This window comes from Neurospora crassa, linkage group VII (genome assembly GCF_000182925.2).
Source record: "Neurospora crassa OR74A linkage group VII, whole genome shotgun sequence".
Lineage (NCBI taxonomy): Eukaryota > Fungi > Ascomycota > Sordariomycetes > Sordariales > Sordariaceae > Neurospora > Neurospora crassa.
Genome location: NC_026507.1, coordinates 2,504,320 through 2,526,385, shown reverse-complemented (window position 1 = coordinate 2,526,385; position 22,066 = coordinate 2,504,320). Strand labels below are relative to the sequence as shown.

General features: G+C 47.3%; 6 protein-coding genes across 9 annotated transcripts; 4 read left to right on the top strand and 2 right to left on the bottom strand.

Annotated features, from left to right (window-relative positions):
- Positions 1 to 2,516: 2,516 nt before the first annotated feature.
- NCU02428 lies at positions 2,517 to 4,760 on the top strand. Of its 2 annotated transcripts, XM_011396876.1 has the most exons (3): positions 2,517 to 2,650; positions 3,268 to 3,536; positions 3,608 to 4,760. In XM_011396876.1, the coding sequence occupies exons 1-3, from the start codon at positions 2,599 to 2,601 to the stop codon at positions 4,082 to 4,084; spliced, it is 798 nt and encodes a 265-aa protein (XP_011395178.1). In that variant the 5' UTR covers positions 2,517 to 2,598; the 3' UTR covers positions 4,085 to 4,760. The 2 variants fall into 2 exon arrangements, with proteins under 2 accessions (XP_011395178.1, XP_011395179.1); XM_011396877.1 differs by having other exon boundaries at positions 2,517 to 3,536.
- A 1,102-nt stretch (positions 4,761 to 5,862) lies between these two features.
- NCU02429 (hypothetical protein) lies at positions 5,863 to 8,718 on the top strand. The gene has a single exon (XM_954341.2). The coding sequence runs from the start codon at positions 6,690 to 6,692 to the stop codon at positions 8,352 to 8,354; it is 1,665 nt and encodes a 554-aa protein (XP_959434.2). The 5' UTR covers positions 5,863 to 6,689; the 3' UTR covers positions 8,355 to 8,718.
- Positions 8,719 to 9,346: 628 nt separating this feature from the next.
- On the top strand, positions 9,347 to 12,018 carry met-7 (cystathionine gamma-synthase). Its single transcript, XM_954342.3, has 3 exons — positions 9,347 to 9,746; positions 9,823 to 9,917; positions 10,008 to 12,018. Exons 1-3 carry the CDS (start codon positions 9,699 to 9,701, stop codon positions 11,728 to 11,730), a joined length of 1,866 nt encoding a protein of 621 aa, XP_959435.2. The 5' UTR covers positions 9,347 to 9,698; the 3' UTR covers positions 11,731 to 12,018.
- A 233-nt stretch (positions 12,019 to 12,251) lies between these two features.
- NCU02431 lies at positions 12,252 to 15,085 on the bottom strand. Of its 2 annotated transcripts, XM_011396879.1 has the most exons (5): positions 14,697 to 15,085; positions 13,421 to 14,598; positions 13,062 to 13,223; positions 12,826 to 12,963; positions 12,252 to 12,746 (listed from the first exon to the last, which is right to left on the bottom strand). In XM_011396879.1, the coding sequence occupies exons 2-5, from the start codon at positions 14,277 to 14,279 to the stop codon at positions 12,595 to 12,597; spliced, it is 1,311 nt and encodes a 436-aa protein (XP_011395181.1). In that variant the 5' UTR covers positions 14,280 to 14,598; positions 14,697 to 15,085; the 3' UTR covers positions 12,252 to 12,594. The 2 variants fall into 2 exon arrangements, with proteins under 2 accessions (XP_011395181.1, XP_011395180.1); XM_011396878.1 differs by having other exon boundaries at positions 13,421 to 15,079.
- Positions 15,086 to 15,209: 124 nt separating this feature from the next.
- NCU02432 lies at positions 15,210 to 17,511 on the top strand. 2 transcript variants are annotated; one of them, XM_011396880.1, is made up of 3 exons: positions 15,210 to 15,556; positions 15,618 to 17,034; positions 17,124 to 17,511. In XM_011396880.1, the coding sequence occupies exons 1-3, from the start codon at positions 15,441 to 15,443 to the stop codon at positions 17,247 to 17,249; spliced, it is 1,659 nt and encodes a 552-aa protein (XP_011395182.1). In that variant the 5' UTR covers positions 15,210 to 15,440; the 3' UTR covers positions 17,250 to 17,511. The 2 variants fall into 2 exon arrangements, with proteins under 2 accessions (XP_011395182.1, XP_011395183.1); XM_011396881.1 differs by having other exon boundaries at positions 15,614 to 17,034.
- Positions 17,057 to 19,618, bottom strand: NCU02433 (ATG4 protein). The gene is made up of 4 exons (XM_954345.2): positions 18,457 to 19,618; positions 18,209 to 18,377; positions 17,889 to 18,113; positions 17,057 to 17,822 (listed from the first exon to the last, which is right to left on the bottom strand). Exons 1-4 carry the CDS (start codon positions 19,193 to 19,195, stop codon positions 17,435 to 17,437), a joined length of 1,521 nt encoding a protein of 506 aa, XP_959438.1. The 5' UTR covers positions 19,196 to 19,618; the 3' UTR covers positions 17,057 to 17,434.
- Between the last annotated feature and the right edge of the window lie 2,448 nt (positions 19,619 to 22,066).

The window sequence follows — 22,066 nt, the reverse complement described above, 5'->3', positions numbered from 1 at the left end:
GTAATTTAATAAATCGAAGTAAGGGACTATTAGTAGTAGGGGTATAGTATTGGGTAACTACCCGTTTAGAGGCTTTTTAGGCTAGCTTTATTTTTATAGGGCGTAATTCTTCGTTTAAGATAGATTTTAAGTATATATTGGGGATAGGGGTAGGGGGGGTCCTATTACTAAGTATTTTAATAATAAATGAGAGTTAGCCTTTAATACGCTTATTGAATTTATTAGACTATTTAATTACTACTCTAAATATAACTAAATTTGCTTATATTATAGTGATTTTTTTACTTATTATATTAAAATTAGTATTAATTTATAATACTTTAGTACCTATTATAGTTACCTTACTATCAATTACATTAACTTTTATTTGGACGTTATTATTAACTAGACAAATAGTTTTAAAATATTTATTTACGAAGTCGGTTAATCCTTTAATATTATAATTTATTACAATAATTTAATTTAATAAGGTAGTAAAATTATAGTCTTATTAGTTATTAACGAAGGTTATTTTATTAATTAAGTATTATAGAGTTCTTATATCGATTCTAAGGTATTTAGGAGTATTGGGTTATTCTAGGTTAGATATAGATTCTTTTGTTTTATATTTAGACTCTTCGGGGGCATTCGCATTTTCCTCAGTGTAATTATAAAGATTATTATATCCTATAGTTATTAAATTACGGTTATAGTAGGTTGAGGGACGGTCTTTAGTAGGGCGGTACTTAATATATAATATACTATTATTATCAAGGCTTGCTTTAGGAGGCGTAGTTGGCTTAGCTCCCGTAAATATACTTTTTATGAAATTTATAATATTTTTAATTTTGGAGGGAGAAACGGGTTTTTTCTTAGGAGCTTCTTCGGTCGCTAGTTTAGTAGGGTTATTGGGGGTTATTAGAATAAAAGCCGGTTTTATAGGGGATTTATTAATTATAATTAGTAAATTATTTAGTATAGTGAAAATTATTTTGGTTAGAGAGGTTGCGGGGAGTAGTTATAGCTTCGGAGGTAGAAATGGAGGTTTAGGCAGTAGAAAGAGCGACGGAGGTAGTAATAAATTTAATAGTTATTAGAATAATTCAAGAGAATCTTATTTAATTGAATTTAGTTACTTAGAATTAATTGTATTTAATTATTTAATTTTATTAGACTAAGCTATTAATCTAGGAGGTAGTTGGATTAATTTAGTAAAGGGTAATTTACTATAGGTTGAAGGATAGTTCGTTTATCCGACGATAGTACTATTATAATTAATTAGGTTATTAAAGTTATTAGTAAAGTAATTTTCTTATTAAAATAAATTATTATATATTAATAAATTATTAGGCGGATTATTAGCTAGGCCGGGGTTAGTTAAATTATAGTTAGCTATAGTATTGAAATTAGCTTTTAGATTATAGTATATTTAATTACAATTATTAATGAATAATAGTATTGAGAATAAAGAAAGTACTTAGTAGGAGTATAGATAAGAAGTAGGAGTAGAAATACGTTTAAGAATTGAGTAATTGGTAGACGGGGTTACCCTTTATATTGAGGTCTGTAGGTATTCGGATTAGGGTAGTATAATATAATATTTTAATTAATACGAACCAATACAAGTAAATTGGTATAGTATAATTAGGAAGCGCGGGGAGAAGGTATAAGGGAAGGATTGGGAAGGATTTAGAGATATAATAGTAAAGGATTGTTATTATTGTTTGCGATTGCAGGGTTGGTGTTGAGCGATATAGGGTCTTTGCGATTAGAGGTTTAATGAACCGTTTGAAGATTAATTAGTTTACTTAGTTAAAGGTTCTAATTGAAAGGGGTTTAGTTTGGTTAATTAATTTTTAATTGTAGCTACTATTTGATACGGGTAATTGGAGCGCTCTGTAAATAATAGTATGATGATATTTGAAAGCGTTATGAAAAATGATGTAGAAGGAAGAACTAGAAGCTAACGGCTAGCCTAGAGGGTAAGCCTTGGGAAGGCGGTTCTGACGGTACCATTTTTATAAAGCTCGGACCACCCATTAAAGTAATGTAGCCTTGAGGGGGTAAAAGTCCAAAAGTTCAAAGCCTTGTATTTCGACGATTTTTAGTCGTATGAGGGAACTAAGGCTACCATTGGAATCAGAATAAAATGTTCTATATAAGAGTAATTTTTATTTATCTTTACTAGCTTCCTTGAATTTATAATATATAATAATATATAGTTGGGTCCTACAGCGGCTGACGGCCGAAATGCTCAAAATTGGCTCAGACCTGCTACCGCAGAAACGGGTGGGGTGGGGTGGTTTTGGAGGTTGTGGGTCTGACTGAGACTATTTCAAACGATGCTTTCTTGTGAGGACTGATGGTTGCCGGCGCGCGATATCAATGCCAAGCTTGGGGTAGGGGCTGACTGCTCTCAGTTCGTATGGCCCCACACAGTCGGTTTATCCAGGTCGTGTTATCGAGCTTCGTGAACATATAAAAGGGCACGTGCGCCCGCGCACCCGCGCTCTGGGCTCTCGTCTCGTTCTTCCTCCAACTTTTCCGCTTCAATCTTGCTGCCATCAAGGGTCCATTTGGTTTTCCATCGTTGTCTTTGCTCCGTGCTCCCCTGCCACCATGTCGTCCGGATCATCTTCCCCAGAACACCCCCGTGCTGGCAAGCGGCCTCGTAAGTACCCTCCTCGACCTTTTAATCTCTTCTATGTCAGATAATCATTTTGGTTTGGGCCCTGAATGCGAGGTGTTGCGGCGCTCGAGGTATGAAGTTTTTCGGAGGTTTGAGGGGCGGGCTTGAGCGTTCCCAAGCTGTATTGCTGCGTGTGTCCCGGTTCCGTTGTTGCCAAGCATCATAGCGCATGCGCAGCGCAGAGGACCAAAAAAAATCAAACAAAAAAATCGACGGGAACACCCTGACGGGAAAGACGCCGCAAAGACGTACTACTACTGTACACGGAAAGAGGGGCCCGGGAAGCCTGGAACTTCGGTACCCCACTCTCTTTTGACTGATCGCCAATGGTGGCCAATGCCATTTCGTTTTTTTCGCTCGAAAACTCGAAAGGCCGTCTTGTCTCCATTCTTGCGTTCTCTTGGCTACACATCATCCATCGTCCCGTCCCTAGCACCATCACGACGACCATATCAGCAACTATCATCAAACCTACCGTTTCTACCAGCGCCGCCGCCTGCCATTTCTCCTACCTGTCGTTGCCCCCGGACATTTGGTTATTCGATTATTGAGTGAGCTTCAGGTTTTCAACATGTCTAACCACGACGTGACCATGGCAGGCACCCAGTCGCTCCCTCCTCCGGCACTGCCCCAACTCGTTGCTGAGCAGCACATGCCCATCCCACCTACCGACAAGGATACTAAGAGGCTCATCGTGGTACTCTCCAACGCCAGTCTCGAGACCTACAAGGCGTCCCACGGCGGCTCTGGCCGCATGGGCATGCAGCGAGAGGAAAAATACTCGCTCCTCAATAGCGATGAGCACATTGGTGTCATGCGCAAGATGAACAGAGATATCAGTGACGCTCGCCCCGACATTACTCACCAGGTTGGAAACACTCCCAGTCTGCATTCAACATGCGGATACTGCTACTGACACTCGCCATTTGTGTACTCTAGTGCCTCCTCACGCTCCTTGACTCGCCCGTCAACAAGGCCGGCAGGCTGCAGATCTATATCCAGACCGCCAAAGGGGTCCTGATCGAGGTCTCGCCTGCTGTCCGTATACCCCGCACTTTCAAGCGCTTCGCTGGTCTCATGGTCCAGCTTCTCCATCGTCTGTCCATCAAGGGAACCAACTCACAGGAAAAGCTCTTGAAGGTGATTCAGAACCCTATTACGGACCACCTGCCTCCCAACTGCCGCAAGATTACGCTCAGCTTCGACGCCCCCGTTGTGCGCGTTCGCGAGTACATCGACGCTTTGGGCGAGAATGAGAGCATTTGCGTCTTTGTAGGCGCCATGGCCAAGGGCGCCGATAACTTTGCGGATGAGTATGTCGATGAGAAGATTTCCATCAGCAATTATAGCTTGTCAGCCAGCGTAGCGTGCAGCAAGTTCTGTCACGCCGCTGAGGATGCGTGGGACATCATTTAATCGACAATCAAACCGTGGTGAGGAACATGGAGGGATGGGTGAAAGGTCTGTTTGCCTTTCTCACGCGTGAGAGAGGCTGCGGGGGCTTTGGCCAGCTTCGTGATACAACATCGCGATTTTGCGGGCTAGAGCCTCCGGAACTTGGGTCGCCTGTGATTGCGCTGTCGCTGTTTTTGCAACCAAAACATGGGGCGTTCAACAACGGACTCAAGACGCTTTCATCGTCTACGCAAGACCATTCAACCTGGCCTGCCTTCCCTCCTCTCCTTTCGTCATATACTCTTCTTCGCCTCTTCCTAGCTCTTTCATACGTCCAGCCTTAGCTAGTCAATACTATCTTCTTGCGGATACAAAGTTCTCGGGTCAAGTGAAACGCAATTTTTTGTCGAGCGAACGCTTGCCATGCGCCATTCCAACTCAGACATTGCCATGACGGAAAGAAGGGCAAGTAGCGACTTGCCCAGTTAGTATCAGTGGTAGAGAATGGGAAGTGACGCACTGGAACCATGTTTTGTCATCCTTCTTTTTTGCTTACACGATATCAGCACTACTACCTAGTAGCCATCTACCACAGGTCAGTGTTTTCGTGGGTTGCTCGTTTTTCGGACTGCGACGCCTCACTACCCTCCTCTCCTTCCCAATGCCTTTATTCTCCCAAATAAAGCATTTGCAAAACAATGTGTCTCCCTTGCTGCGTAAGCTCGTTTGATTTCATTTTCACGTGCCTGTATCTCTTTCCATGGCCATTTGAAAGCCTGACGAATAGTGCCGTGTACTCGCAATGTACAAGAAGCGTACAGGCCTTGATGTATCTCACATGGCATTCTTCATTCGGCCAATAAACCGCGGAAAGTAACACCCTGGGCATTGGCGTTTGGCCACTGGGTCTTCAGACCGATTGGATCATGGGCTGCAGGACCATATCACCTGTGGATATGAAATGGTTATCCCAGTTGCCGTCAGCCTGGCATTTACTCCCGAGACTGTTCGTATGAACGCGCACTGGAGCACTCCCCGCCTTTGCTGTGCCTTGCAAATTTGTGAATTGGATCTTTTGGGTTTGAATGATCTACAATGCTTGTGCTCCAGGAACACACAACCCAGTGGTAACAGGAAAGATGTGTAAAATGTAGTGTTGCTAATATTTTCTTTGAAATTTTTTTTTTATAAATGAAAATATGATGATAGTTTGATATTCTTCATACATGGAAAGCCCAAAAACTTTTTGTAAGACTTAAGACCGAGCACGTCGTTCAGTTTCCGGTCTAGTTGGGTTTGGTTATTGGGCCTTTTTTTTTTTTTTTTTTTTTTTTTTTTTTTTTTTTTTTTTTTTTTTTTTTTTTTTTTTTTTTTTTTTTTTTGGCACCGTTTGACATGCTAATTTTACACTCAGGCTGATTCGGTTACGAGAAGCCTTACATTGCACTACATACAAGCTTTCGACTTGGGCACCCCGGCACCCAGGCACCGAAGCGTTTACCGCAACCGTGGCGATGCATACCAGACCATAAGGATGGCTTGTCAGGCGGCGGCACAGTCGTGACCGTCAGTGAGCGGCAATGGCCAGCAGTTGTCCACGGAAAATCCTGCAGTGCGAGTGCAAATCAGTTCCCATCAGATCATCAAAGGGGAGAAGCTGGAAAAAGTAGGAATGTTCTTGCAAGGTTGCATTTGCCTAAAAGGGCGGAGATGGGTTTTCGCCAATGGAGATTCTCCCGCCCTCGATCGCCAGTCAGCCAAGTCAGGCCGGTTGGCCGGGTCGCGTTAGGTTCGCTGTCTTGCCTCCCATCACCACCAACCACAGGACTGCATACTTTGGCAGTTCGGGATGCTCTTTTACACTATACGCTGCAGTGACTAAATATCTCCACGGATGAGCCCGAAAATAGGCGCCTGGGACCCACAATTACCATGAAACTGCCATTACCGCCTCATGAGAGGGGAGTTGAAGCGCATCAGCCCCAAAGGGGATATGCCTTTCCACTTACCTACACTTGTGACCTGCTCTGCCACTCTTCCTCCTACTTGCTACCAACATGACTAACTGCTGAACATACGTGGACGAATCCAACCGCTATCCGACCGTCAAGTCATTTCGCCAAGCAGCAATTGCTATCTGGCCGCCCTTCTGCCCACCACTGGACGTCGCTTATCCCGCCCTACACCATCTGTTTATGACAAAACCCGGACCGGTGAGAAGGGTCTCTGCTTCACAAGTCACTTCCTCCAACACGTCTTCGATCTCCTCGCTTTGTCCATAACGTACCCTTGCGGCGGTACTTGAGAGTACAACTAGACCTACCCACCACGGATACGCCTCACAGCCCCTGGCCTAAGTGCTTGGATTCGTGAGCCGTGAGCGGCAGCACATTCCTCCCTTTCTTGATCGCCTACTCGCGCCGCGGTACTCCAGCGGTGCCTCAATGGTGCTTGGAGGGTTCTTGTTAGCTCAGCGACCTTCGATACCTCGGACCCTCAAAAGATTGTCACACATTGACTTCATCTTCAACACCGGGGCTGTACATCAAACTGAGGGGTGGGCATCAATCAGCAGTTTTCAAACGTTTGGGAGCTGCACGCCTTTGCTCATTCCGTGGGTGGCCAAATGTTCAAAAACACATCAGTCAAGATGCTTCCCTTCCTCGAAGTCTCTCATCTCTCATCCTCCGCACCCTTTTACGCGGCCATCATAAAGAATATTGGCCTGAGATATCTGAGTGAGGAGGACGGACCCCTACCGTCCATCACCTACGGCCATCCGTCACGCGACAAACCTGTATTTCAGATTCGTGAAGTTGACCCACATCGGGCCTTGAGACTCTCACATATTTCCCTTTCTGCCCCTTCTGCGGTCGCAGCCGACGAAGCTTTTAGTTGCGCGCGCCGAGCTTCACCAGACGCCAGTGAGAAACCACTACGGCACCCTGCTGATTCCCGATCAGCTGCTACAACCCCCAAGGCCCATAGGAGTGTAACTCGAGCTGGCGACCTCAAAATCAACGTCACTGACCCTGACGGCAACACCATGGAGATCGTATATCAGCCTTTCGAAAGCTACCCGTCCCATCACGGTGGCACAGCTACACGGTACCAGCAGTCAGCCGATGAAGAACCAAGTCGAGTCCTCCTGTGGAAATACGATACAAGAGGTTTAGAGCAGCGCCCAGGTGTAGCGTCGAATCCATCATACCCGGGATCAAACCTTCCTTCGTGTCACCGGCGTTCGGCTGAGGTTGAAGACGATGATCGACATGCTTCCAGGTGGGGTCACGTGACGAGGACGGCCTCTTATGCTCCCACTCTCCCAACCAGGCACAGCTCCGGAGGCGTTAGTCCAAGTACGGTTGTGAGTACCATTTTGGGCGCCGCAGCCGCCGGTGCGGTGGGAGGTGCTTTGTACAGCATATCCAAGGCCGAACGCTCTCGCTCGTCGCGTGATGATCATGAGCCGCCATCGTTTTCACGCCGCTGTAGCCATCAGGAGGGGCATGTAGAAAAGTACTCTGGAAAACTTTTGGAGCCTAGGACACGTTATGTGGAAGTGGACCGGGCAGTGGACAAGGTTCGCTTACCTGATGAGCATCTGCATACCTCTGGCAGTGCTTCCCGGGCAGGACCGCGGCCGGAGTACATTACTAGATACAGCAGTTATGCGGGCACTTCGCGAGGCAGAGATGTGGACGACGGCTTTGGAGATGGCTTGGAGGACGTTCGAGGCCGTCATATGACCCCGCGGTCTCGCGGCTCTCCTCGGGACCGCAGCGAAGCGGAATACGGACGACGTCCCGTGGGTATCTCATCGGATCACCACCACCTTCAAAGCTCAAGAGGCGCAAAACACCCGCCAATGGTGCAGCGAAGCTACACTTACGACACGAGTACGCCAGAACGGGATGGCTATGCGTCAACAAAGAGTCATCGATCATCAAGTATCATCCGCGGTTCTCCGGTTGAAGAGGCCTACACAGTCAGACGCTCCAAGTCAGGCACCCGCATGAAAACGACCAGTGTCAAAGTCGGTGGCAGTCCATTGGGAAGGTCTGGCGCTTATGGTTCAAGCCGTGATGGGGGTTTGCCTAGAAATGCTTCGGGTAGCTTGAGCGAGCTCGTCACACCTCATGAGATTCTGCTACCGCCCGACACCTCGGGTGTTCAGTCCACAAAGTGGGACAGTGAGGTAGAGGACCAAGAAGATGCCGATAGTATCGTACCCAGCGACAGCATCAGCTGCGTGGGGACTCGCAGGAGCGGTCGCGCATACTACAATTAAGCCGCGCGCCGGCAGGTGGGTTCACAATGGACAACCTAAGCATAGAAGAATGTCATAAGTGTCGACTTGCAACGCACAGGGAGCATATCCTGAAAATAGAATAAAAAGCTTCTGTGTTCATCTTGTATCGGTCATCGTCTGCGGCCCTACGTCTATGGATGCCCAAGATGTAGGGCATGTGAGATAATGGTATGGCGATAGGCAGACCATGGCCAGTCATGCTCGTAATGGACAATAGGGCGGGCGAACCAGCACTGCGACAAATCGCAGGGAACAATCCGTGATATGTAAAACATAGAAAGGCTTTTACCATTGCCCAGAACCGAGTTGGCTAGAATGTTATATATATATATATCCAGTCCTGCTCGACGTACCTTTGTTTCATCATGGGAGCGCCTCGCGTTTGACGGGTGGTTGGAAGTCGGCTGGTCGGCAGGCAACGGCCGGCAGGGGCAGAACAGAAAGATACTCCCTCATCTTCCTTGCATCTTCCGTCACCGATCTACGGCGTCAATGTGTAGTGTAGGTCACAGTAGGCGTTCGGGCGGGGCGTAGACTCATCTTCTAGGGGGTGGAGACTGTGGGGATTCCGTCATGTCGGTTTTGCGCCGCGGCCCGGGTACCTAAGTACCTACATACATTGACCTTGTAGGCGGAGGGTATGAACGTATGCTGCATGATATAACAATGCAGCGTTATGGACAATAAGAATCTCCTGCAGAGCAAGGTGTATCCGGTAGAATAGAAAAGACTTGCAAGATATAGTTTAGGCCGTGAGAAGGACCAGTCTATCAACGAAACGTCAAATGCGACCGTCTCTGCCAGAAACATTCTTCATACGATATACACAGTACTGGCAGTAGAGAGAGTACTATGTACATACTAAGAACGATCGTCACCGCTAGCTTAGATCTAACTCCGTGATTGATTGGATACAACCACAAGTACAGATACTTGAAAGCCTCCGATACTCGGCATCGACGAGTCACTCCTTAGCGACCAAATTCCGTCTCAGAACTCGCTCACTTGGCTCACTTGGTTGCTCACTCAACATCTCTCTTTACTCATTCCCTTGCTCAGAACTAACAGGGAGGCAGAGATAAGTTAGGTCAAATTATCAAGGACACACCTAGTTTTATGTTAGCCATGTTCTTGGAGCTTGCCCTTGCCTCACTATCTTAAGCGGTAATTGTGACCCAGCTAACGGAAAGACAGCATCTATTAGGCCAGGAACCAATAGGGAAGGTCCTCACATCCGCGCGAAGCAAAAGTATAACATTCACGCAGCATCACCACTCATCTTACTACCTATCCGCACTCATCTGGCACTCAGTCACGTATACCATGCCTCCCTTCGAGCTTGGGGACCCTATACCCTCGGAGACCGCTCATGTATGCACCCATTCCCCAGCACATACAGTTACCACCATTACAATGCCTCTTTCTGACCTCAAGTTGCTGTCTCTAGGCCGTGAGCGTCTCACTCCCAACCTGGAGTGCCAATGTTGGCTATGAGGAGGGCCAGGATTGGGTGGTTAAACGCATGGCAACGGGTTATCCTCGGTATGTGGGCGCCTGTCCTCCAGACATCATGATCACTACAGTCGTAGTATCTCGATGAGCACTACAGTTGTACTGACCGACCTGTGTCAGCTTCTTCATCCATCGGACCATTCAGGCCTTTGCTGCGGACATTGTGGCCACGCATGTCAGTACCAAGGCCAAGCGAACTAGTGATATCACAGCCATGCTTTTCCCGACGCCGACCATTGCCTCTCGCTGCGTTGATTTCATCCGCTCGCGGGCACCTGCTGATGTCTGCAGCAACATTGAGGTCGTCAACCTCGTTCTTGATATGTCGGATCCCGAGGCGCGTGCCCTGGAGCCCCTTTGTCCATCCATCTCTGCTGTGATCATGCCACAGGACGGCTTTCCATTCGCAAAACAGTACTGGCAGCATAGTGGAGATGGCGTTTCTAGCCGTCGGGCTGAGTTCTGCCACGGTTTGTTCAAAGACGGCTTGCTGCGTCCTGATACTGAACTCCGTAATGCGGCTGTCTCTGCAGCAAAGCCGTGTCGCGGTCCCAAGCGCTATCAGCGGCAGGCTTCGCTTGACGCTGGAGGAAACCAACAAACGATAATGCACGGCCATATCCACAGGGCTACCGGAGAGACTGCGATGATCCAAGAGACTTCCCGTTTTCTAGAAGAGCGTTTCGGCAGAAATCTCGACCTCTCCTTTGTCCATCCCGCCAAGTCCGCCATCAAGAGACGAATTGCCGGAGCACTGCGAAGTGCCGACCATGACCTTGGAGGTTCCCCTTCGCTGTCAGAAAAGCAGATGAGTTCCAACACCCGCGGCATCGCCAATCTTCGCGAGGAAGATATCTATCTCTTCCCATGCGGAATGAACGCCATTTTTCATGCCCACAGAGCGCTGTATTCCATTCGAACCCCGCCGGGCAGCACGCCGCTAAAGAGCGTCAACTTTGGCTTCCCTTACGTCGATACGCTCAAGATTCTGGAGAAGTTCAACCCTTCTGGTGCGTTATTCTACGGCCACGGTTCCAAGTCCGACCTCGACGACTTGGAGACTCGACTCGAGTCCGGAGAGCGGTATCTCGCTCTTTTCTGTGAATTTCCGGGCAACCCCTTACTCACTTGTCCCGACCTGGTCCGTATTCGGGAGCTGGCGGACAAGTACGAATTTGCCGTTGTTGTAGACGAGACTATTGGCACTTTTGCGAATGTGAATGTCCTCCAGTTCGCGGACATTGTTGTCAGCAGTCTCACAAAGATTTTTAGCGGCGACTGCAACGTCATGGGTGGCGGTGCTATATTTAACCCTAATTCACGATACTATTCAGCCCTGAAATCCTTCGTCCAGCAGCAATTGGAGGACACCTACTGGCCCGAGGATGTCATTTTCATGGAGCGCAACAGCAGAGACTTCGTCGCGCGCATAGACCGAGTCAATGCAAATGCCGAAGCCATTTGCCGTGTCCTCCAAGATCATCCGCTCGTCAAGACTCTCTACTACCCCAAGTACAATGATTCACGGGCCAACTATGAAGCGGTCAAACTGCCACAAGGAGGCTACGGTGGCCTTATCTCAGTGGTCCTCAAAGGGAAGAAGCAGGCTGTGGCCTTTTACGATGCGATCGAAACGGCCAAGGGTCCGAGCTTGGGAACCAACTTCACATTGACTTCGCCCTATGTGCTCCTGGCGCATTATCAGGAGCTTGACTGGGCTGAGCAGTATGGTGTTGACAGGAATTTGATACGGATCAGTGTCGGGCTGGAGGGAACAGATGAGCTTATCAATGTGTTTACCAGAGCACTGAAAGTTGCCGAGGAACAATCTCAATATCCTTGAAAGTAAGGACAGGTAGCGAATGCTTACAGATGTAAACATGTTAAGATGGGTCTGTGGTAGGAAGAGGAGTGAAATGATACAAACCTTGTGTTCTCTTCGCATGTCACACATTTGTCCTTTGCCGCTAATACATACCTACACTTTGGCAACTATATACCACTCGACTGGGTCCCATCTGCCTAGAAAATCGGATCTCAACCTGCTGAACATCAGCCGAAATTTCCCGCATCCATGTAAGGCCGACCAGCGCTTCACACAATTCAAATCATATACAATCAACGCAAGCCACCCTGTAACCCAGTAAAACAAACCGAGCACTATAACAACGCAATTTTGAGGTCAGATTTGATTTATTTAATCTGCGTGTCTGTTTCGTCAGAGGCGTAAGATTTGTTCAATGATATAACTCTTCGATATATACACGATGGTTTTGGCTGTAGGCGGTCGGATGTAAGTATTATAAAACTAATCAAAGAAATATCCTATATCAGTAAAGAAACCGGGAGACTCTGAAGTATGGTGAGGAATCTTGGTATTATTTTACCCAGTTTATGTGGCTGGAAAAGATGATAATCCGAAGCAAAGACACGTAATTCAATTCAATTACACCCCCAACAACGCAAACCTGACTTCAAGATATCCCAAAATAATTCAAATTATACCCCAGATTTGAATTGACTTGCTTTGTGTGAAGCGCTGACTGGCCGACCAAGTTCCCACGCGTATCACGTCCAAATCATCATCAATAGTAAAGTAGAAACACAGAATGGCCCAACTCGAACGAATTTCAACATGATTGAGATTCGATGATAAGGCGTATCCCATAAAGGCAAGATAGCCAGCCAAGCAGATAAGGTACACCGTCTACATCACGATGCATGGCCCATCGTTTGTATCAACGTAAGCCTCGCCCAACAATTCCCTGCGTCTCTCTAGTTCGTTATAACGCTGTTTTTCTTTTGTTTCCTTAGGAAACCACTTCTCCATATAGGACATCAATTTCCAGTCGATGTGGGCTGTAGTTGGCGAAAGCGACGCATGTTAGCTATACGTGCTCAATACTGCTTATCAAGCCATGTTGGAATTCATCATTACCTTCAGTCGCAGATAGCACGGTTTTGGCCCGACAGAGGGGGCACAGCTCTTTTTCCCGGGTTTGCATCTTGATCATGCACCGGATGCAAAACATGTGGTCACAGTCCAGTCGCACGGGGAGCCAGCAGATCGAGTAACCTACAACAACCATCATTGTCAGCTTAAATATACCACCACGCAAGGCTGTGGGGGTGGACGGGGTCTAAATTTTGACGTAGACCTGCCGGCATGCGTACAGATTGTGCATGTGTAATCCACAATTTGGGGAACACGGCTGAGCACTTCGCAAGCCATCTGTGAGCAGATGTCTTTGGCAATACTCCCAACGATGAAGGGGGCAGAGCTCATGACTTTTGGAAACTCTGCCTTCACACCCAATGACGTCTGTTTATCGAATTCTGCTGAACAGTTAGCATATGGTCATGTCATAATCCTGTACGCTTAAAATGACCTGCTCTTGATCATAACACGCAAGCTATTTTCTCGCTGATACCCCTCCTCTCGCTCGCTCTTCTCTATTTCTTCTTTCTGCCCCGCATCTTCGTCTTGCCCTTTTGTCGTTGTCATCCACCACTCCGTTCTGGGCTGGACTCACTCTTGATGATTTTGGTAACCGCTGTTCGGTTAAGCTCTTGGAACTTGAAATTTTTCAGGAGGGTTGCGTTGAGTTCGAGGAAATGTGTGTAAGCTTCCGCGCTAGCCTTGAGTTTGAATTTTTGTAAAAGCTGTCGTTTGTTGACCTCATCCTGGAACCAAACAAGCTGCTTCCGCGCCTTCTCACTATCACGCGGACCCGTGGCTGTCTCGGCAGTCGAGAAGAATACCTGGGCGGCCAAGTAGAGTTCAAAAATCTCACGCCAACGGTAGAGGTCAGATTTTGCTATATGAATGACTCCCTTGCGGGGCCGAGCCAGACGTGCAATCTCATCACCAAGCAGCTGTATGCCGTCATTCATAGATTGACGCTCTTGGGTTTGCAGCGAGTCTAGCTCAACCACATCTGTTTGTAGGATGTTGAAGAACTTTGCGTCCGAGTCCAGAGGAATATCAACCCATCCAGCATCCTGGGCTTGCGCCAGACTCGGGGGTGACGAGGTGGGATTTTCCAGTAGTACAGACGACGAGTTGAGAGGTGCGCTGGCGGACGTGCTAAGCTCTCCTCCCGTGAGGAGCTTCGGAACCGTATCGGATCGTAGACAAATGGTACTGGCCGAGGGGCGGACCACCAGTTTGGGGCGGAGGATGTGGGAATTCTCTACCCTTAGCCTGTACTCTGCGTTGTGGTCGGCCAAGAGCCTGTGAAGAGTATCGGGGTCATAGCCGTTGCGAGTAAGTTCTTCTCGCACCTTGCCCAGGAGCTTCTTGAGCTGACCGTACGGAATGGCTTTGTCTACCCAATGCTGAGGGTAGCTCTGGCCTTGCAGGGCCTCCTTGAACGAGTGACCGAATTTCATTGTAGCGACATGGCCATGCAAAAGTCCTGGTATTCGTTCGGAGGCGTGGTCATGGCGAGTAACTGTAGGATTGGGGAAGAACGAGGGGCAATTTTGCGAGTCGCGCGGTGCGACAGCGATGACGACTAGGTTTAGGTCTAGGTCGGGTCGTGAATCGGCAATAGCTGAAGAGAGGAATCTCGGAATCTCGTTGGGATCGAGTCGGGACGTTGACACGCGCGGACGGTTTGTTTGAAATCACTCAACTAAATGCGCACCAGTGATGTTGGACATGAGTGTGTGTGTGTTTGCTCTTTTGAAGGCAATGGCAATGAATGGCCTGTTTGTTGGTCGCACATGGCCACCCATCCTCAGTCAATGTGGCACTTCCATGGTATAAGGGTAGAGGAAGCGCTGCACTGCACTAGACTTACGTACTCGAATGGACGGTCGCTTCTTGGTTCAGGTACACCTCCAAGCAACGAAGTGGCCGGCGATGGCGACCACGATTGAGGCGCGCAGGTACTATGTGATTATGTCCCTGGTGCTGCTGTGGGCGCGCCGAGGCCAGTCGATATATTCAAATCTGCGAAAGCACACCGTCTTCTCTTACCATGCCATCTACCTCTTGTTCCGTCGACACGGTTCTACTACCTATGTTCCTCCGTCTCCCCCGAACCCTCTACACGACGAAGGTGGTGGCCATGTGATGGTTCATGTAAGTGGAGAAGGCGAGGGCTGCTTACAATCGGAAGGGCCGATTCTGTCAAGTATTCTAGGCAACTCGAGTGGAAGGTCTGGACCGGTAGAGTACGTACTAGTAGGTGTTTAGTTACCTACCGCCTAGACTAGTCCCGCGTTAACAGACAGAAACTAGGGGTGGACTATACACTATATACCTGCTCGTCAGGGCTCGAATCGCCTACCTTGAGGTTCCCAATGGCGAGTATGCTGCAGTCCGCCCCACTTCAACTTTACTGCACCCACCGCCCGACCCGCCTCAGCATCTAATCATTTTTTTCTTAGCAGCGCCGCCGTCACAAAAGCACAGATGTGCTGTGTATACTAGAGGTAGCAATGCTTTTTCTGCCGATTCTTTCTCTCTCCATCATCCTCATAGAACGCCATCTGCTCACTACCGTACCCACGTAACTCATTGCGCCAGCAAGCTAAGATTCCCATATGGGTGCCGAGCAATCAGCCCCGCGGTCCGGCGGACAGGCCTCTGCTGCCGTACTAGAGCGCAAGACATGCTATTATGAGGTTCTGGGGGTAGATCGCCAGGCTGCCGATACCGAGTGAGCTCATTTCCATCTCAGACGTTGCAAATTCGCATACGGTACTGACGAGTTCAGGTAGGATTCGAAAGGCATACAAAAAGAAGGCCCTCGAGCTGCATCCTGACCGCAACTTCAATGATGAAGAGAATGCGACCAGGAAGTTCGCCGAAGTACAGACGGCGTACGAGATCCTGTCGGATCCTCAGGAGCGCGCCTGGTACGATTCCCATCGTGAGGCCATCCTCACAGGCCAGACAGATCTCTCTGGCGCTGAGCCATCTGGCCATGACGGAACTAGCTACACCTCCGCAACAGCCATCTTTACGCTGATGGGCCGCTTCAACTCGAGTGTGCACATGGACGACAGCCCTAATGGTTTTTTTGGTATTCTCAACTCGTTTTTTGACCAACTCGCGGCCGAAGAAACCGCAGCGGCAGATTGGGAAGGCATCATGCCCGTAGATTATCCAGCTTTTGGCCGGGCCGGCGACGACTACGATTCCGTCGCGAAGCCATTCTACAAGATCTGGTCAGGCTTCTCTACCAAAAAGACGTTCAGCTGGAAGGACAAATATCGCCTTAGCGATGCCCCTGACCGTAGAGTCCGTAGACTCATGGAAAAGGAAAACCGCAAATTTCGTGAAGAGGGCATCCGCGAATTCAATGATGCCGTCTTGTCCCTCGTGTCGTTTGTCAGGAAACGTGACCCCCGTTATATTCCAAACAAGCAATCCGAGTCTGAACGGCAACAGATTCTACGGAATTCCGCCGCTGCCCAGGCGGCGCGATCACGAGCCGCCAATCAGGAGAAGCTGGCCGAGTACGTGGTGCCTGACTGGGCTCAGGCGCGGGATGATGAAGAGCAGCCGCTTAGCGAGTTTTCTCTCACTTCTGAGGAGGAGTCCGAAGTTGAGGTCCTCGAATGCGTTGTCTGCAACAAGACATTCAAGAGTGAAAAGCAATTGGAGGCGCACGAGAAAAGCAAGAAACACGTCAAAGCCGTTCAGCAACTGCAAAGGCAGATGAAAAAGGAAAACGCCGATTTTCACCTGGGTGTAGAGAGTCCTGCTATTTCGACGCCCTCACCTCAGCCGCAAATTCCCCGAAAGACTCATTTTGAAGGTAGTGATGATACCGCAAGATCCCCCTTGGGCGTTTTAGGTGGCAGTTCACAAAGTCACGAGGACATCTACCAAAGCGCAGAAACGCGAGAGGAGTCGGGCCGAAGTGCAGCGGATGACTCGAGCACGGAAGATGACGAGTATGCACCTCGATCAACAGTCGAAAATCGATTCATTGCTGGAACTGCCTTCAGAGAACCACGGCCCGACAGTCTGGCCACTAATGAAGGCGTCGAATCTCTGACTGACAACATTCTCGGCCTGGAAGTTGGTGGGACGGAGTCTGGCTGTGCTGGTAAGAAGTTGGGTAAAGCGAAACTAAAACGCGAGAAGAAGGCTGCGCGGCAAGCCGCTGAAGCAGGTGAACAAGGCACTGTAAGTTGTAACTCACGTACACTTTGAAGAAATCGCGCGTATATTATATTGCGTATATCGCATATCACTCGACTAATAGGAAGTAATAGCACCTTTGCGCCTTCTGCAAAGAAACCTTCTCATCTCGGACTAAGTTATTCGCGCACATCAAGGAACAAAATCATGCGGCCCCTGCACCTAAATCCACAAAGGGTGATAGAAAAGTGAGACGGTAGATAGTTCTGTGTACTACCGTCACACCAAACGATCATAACATGCGTCCAAGACTTTGTACAACATAGCGTTGGTACCGCCACCTACCGTGTGTGCCTCAACGTCTCTTTTCGTCGGTCTCGTACTGTCTTGAAGTTGAGTAGTAGAAGCGAGGCTCCGAATACATCATGCCCCGTTTCTTGAGTCATTATGCTCCCAAAGCGGGTTCTCCATCATCATCACTCTCTAAAGTTTCTACTTCATCAATGGCTTCGGCACGCCCTCCACCCTGCCCCCTGGCAGGGTCGTACGGGGAAACACTGATGATGGACTTGCCCTGGACATGCTTCACGGAGCTTTTCCACGTGTCCCAATCGTCCTCATCCTTGATGAGAAACCCGATAAGCATACTAGGATCCATATCGCCAATATGAAGCTGTCGCAGCCGTCGAGTATGACACGTATCCAGTTCTTCTGCCGTATATCCTCTCGGATCTTCGCGATAAGGAAGTGCAGGCCGTGGGTGATGAGGGTCCAAATAGAAGAGCCGTTGGCCTTGGACGCCGACAAAATAATGGGACGAGGAAGGACGACCGCTAATGTTCACGTTAGGATGAGTAAATGCATAGTGCCACGTCACATATTTGGGTTCAAAGACTTACCCGGCTATACCTATTGACTGGGGTAACTGCAGAGTTGAGATGAGGGCCTCTTCGTATACTTGGTTGATTTTGTCAATGCCAAGTCTTGTGCATACGAGAATCAGTGTTGGCTGGAAGCCGCGCCCATCCGGATTCGCAACCGCCATAAAGCTGTCTTCGTAAACATCCGGTAGGTCACCGGTTGAGTATACCCGCAAGCCCGACTGCTTCTCGTCCGCCAATGCCCTGCACATTGTAAGCCATACTGTCACATTACTCACTCTCTTTGTCTTCACGAGTCAAGGAGGCTCCTTTTGTTTGCCCGGAGGACCATAACCTACTGTATGCATCGTGCAGTTGCCGATGGACCAAACCATTCACCCGGGTATTTGCCACACGCCGTGGCACCGTATTTGACAAAGTTGTGTAGGGAATATGGGGCGCGAGGGTCGTCTGCAAAAAGGGCAATGATGTCCTTTTCCGCATCTAAGTCTGTACCTCGCCTCCATTCTATACCAGTGCTATTAGTTGTCACGCCTGTTGTTTATTTTTGTTGTTGCGAGCGAGCATGCTGAATAGAGCAACTTACCACGGCCAAGGCGAGCAATAAGTATAGCGTTTGCTAGGAGGCTCTGGCCTGACCTTATCATGCACCCCCAGCCCGTATCGGACGAGAAGCCCGTCAAGTCTGAAAAGGTAGTCTTTATCCGCATCGCGAAGGACAGGGCAGAAGACGCTTGGGGGTCGCTCGATCTCGGAATGAGTGCAAAGTCAGTGCGGTACGTCATCCATATACGAGACTCGAAGTCGTCGAGAAAGGCAGGCGGCCATCCACCATCTTGCCCAGGCTCTTCGTATGCTAAAGCCGAATCATAACCACTCGTTACAGAATCTGGGACCGTGTCGAAGGATCCCAGCTGGGAACCTGTCGGTGCTGCAGACATTGAGGTGTCTGATAGACAAGTTGCCGTGGCAGTTGTCCGGACGCCATTAAAGTCTTGGTGCTGATGCGTGGCGGCAAGCTGTGACTTATCCAAGGGTGGTGTGTCTGCTGTAAGCTGAGATAGCGACGACGATGACAAGGGCGAGCCGTACTGCTTGATGTCAAGCGTGTACGAACAGCCGAGACACCACACGGGCTCATTAATAGTGCGATTGTTGACAGGCTCCCAGTCCCATATTCGGTAGAGGAAGCGGCGGCCTACGCGTCCAACTTCGGCAGCGCCGGCTCTGGCAGCCTCCATTGCGTTAACCAGCTTCGGAGATGTGTTGGACACTGTCTCTTGCCAGCCAGTGCTGTCCCTGCCGCTCGGTCGCGAGGAAGTCATGAATGCGTCCCCTGAGTGCCCAGAGGCGAGGTGGGCTTGACGGATAGAAGTGGATGCCGGCAAAATTCCAACTTGAGCCAGACACGCAACGCGTCCTGATGGACAGAATAGCTGGAGATCGCTAGACGACAAGATCAAACTGAAGATGCGGGTGTCGGCTTCGGATATGTCGATGGTGGGGATGAGAAGGTGGCGGGGGTGATGACTGCTGTTAAGTTCTCGTGTGTGCGGATGGCATCCAAGTTTGGAGGCCGGGAGAGAAGACGGAAGCCGCGTTGTGATGCTAAATGGAAGGTTTGTATGTTGTCTGTAAACTGCCCCAGCCTGCCAACGAAAGAGTGCACTGGCGCAAAGAGTTGGAGGATTCAGGCATAAGTCGTAAGTAGAGAGAGAGCGGCAAGGTAGGTAGGTAGGTAGGTAGGTAGGTAGGTAGGTAGGTAGGTAGGTAGGTAGGTAGGTAGGTAGGTAGGTAGGTAGGTAAGTAGGTAGGTAGGTAGGTAGGTAAGTAGGTAGGTAGGTAGGTAGGTAGGTAGGTAGGTAGATACAAGTGTAAATCAACCTCCCTCCTATAACGATTTATGTAGGCAAATAGGTGGTCCCCATTGTTTGAGTGCTCAGCCGCGATAAGCGGCGCGGGGGGGGGGGGGGGGGGGGGTGCGAGGTGAGATAACGATGTTATCTGAGTCCTCCTGTTAATTAAACTAGAGACCCGAAGCCTATAAAGTTCCTACCTATACTCGTCCCCCGCCCCCACTTTTTTGGACCTCGCCAGACTCGCACCCTATAAAGTGGGTGCTCACGGGTACTACGGCTACACTAGTAAAACGGCTAGGTTAGGGTTAGAGGTGTAGTTTTAAGGCTTAATTAGCAGAGTAAATGAAAACTTTTTAATATATAGAGTTTTTTAGATAATAAAAGGATAAATAAATATATTACATTACTATAACTATCCCCCTACTCCTTATTTACTTTTAATTAGTTAATATAATACATTGTAAACATTTATTATTTTAGTATTATTTCTATAATTTGCACCTCTAATCCTAGTGGCCGTTTTATTAGTATAGCCGTATTAGTTGTAAGCACCCACTTAGGTAGTGGGGGTGTAGTACGAGTAGTTGCTTTCTCCTCTTTACTAAAAGTAGGTTTACTCTTGTGTACTTAAGTTAGTCTCTGTTACATTAACCCTCGGGCCCGTCGACAACCTTCGGTAGACCCGCTTTATAAATATATACTAGGTAAGTCTTCTCTTACACTATTTGACTAAATATAACGGGAGCGGCACGGTTAATATAGGTGCTAGTTATATAATTTAATTAAGGTTCCATAAAGAAGGGAAAGTCTATTTAAAAAATGGATCCACTAGCACTAAAAGGATCTTATTAGGGCTACACACTCTACGCTACTATAATTAATAATAGTTCTAGTTTTAAAAAACTAAAATTTATAACCTAAGCGCCAGCTCTATAATTTACCCCCTTCCTTTCTCCCCTCCCTACCTCTCTCTTACTTATTTTTATAATAGGCTCTCAATATATTCGTAACTTCTATTATAATTATAAACTCATTTCTTATCCTACTAACTAATATACTCGTACCTTCCATTTAATATAATAATTATTATACTAAATAGTAAATAGTAATGAATACTAATAAATAATAAATAATAATTTTAATATTTATACTCTCTAGATTTATATATATAATCCCTCTCTCCCTTACTCTTTAAACTTCTCCCTCTTCTCTTCTTTTCTCTAATAATAATTTAATCCCTTAAAATAAATTATAGTATTCCCTTCTCTACTTAATACTTATCCGTTTCTCCTAATTCCTCTAATACTCTTAAATACCTTACTATATACTATTCCCCTCTACTACTATAATTATAAGCCTAAGCTCCAACCTTTAAGCCCTTCGCTCTACTAATAATAGTTTATTAACCCCCACTGCCGCCTACCCTAATACCTTGCCTATTACCCACTCTAACGCCTTACCTACTAACCCCCCTTTTATTTGCCCTAACGCTTCGCTTCTTAACTCTCCTTCCTACTACTCTTTCCTACAAGTATTAACCTTCTTTACGCCCCCTCCCTAAACCTTAATATACTCCCCTCACCTCGCTGCTACCTTTAGCCTCCGCTATACTACTACTATTGCAACCCTTTTAAATTCGTAGCCTATTGAGAAATATTAAGATAATATAAATTCTTTCCCTGTTTTTTTATATACTATTCTTTCAAAATCTTTACTATATTATTGATCAATTAATAACATCTTTATTATAATTTAATTACCAAAAATTTACTATTTTCCATATTACATACTTAAATACAAAACGATCTTATTGTACAATAATTAATTGTATAATATATATCAACTATTATAATAATAGTATATAATATAACCAAGCATCGTCCTTAACCCTATATATAATTAATATTTAAGAGGCTATAATGAATACTATAGTTAAAGCGGTAGTAAAAGGAAACCTAAACTGGTATATAATTATTTAAAAGAATATATATAATCAAGTATTCATTAACCGGTATATTACTCTTACCCCTTTCTTTTATCCCTCCTCCTACTTAGAAACTTCAATATTAATTCCCCCCCCCCTTTTTTTTTAAAAAAAATATAAATACCTCTATCATATTAAAGTATTTTCCCCCTCCCCCCCTCCTTCCTATTAATAACGCCCCCTACCTATAAACTATATATAATTTGGAATAGAGTAGCGGTATTAAAGGTTAGTAATAGAGTTAGAAGATAATTATAATTATAAAATTTAAAAGAAATAGCAAAACTTAATATCAATATTACTCCCTTCCTCCTTTTTCGTAATTAATATTATTATTTCTTGTATTCTATAAT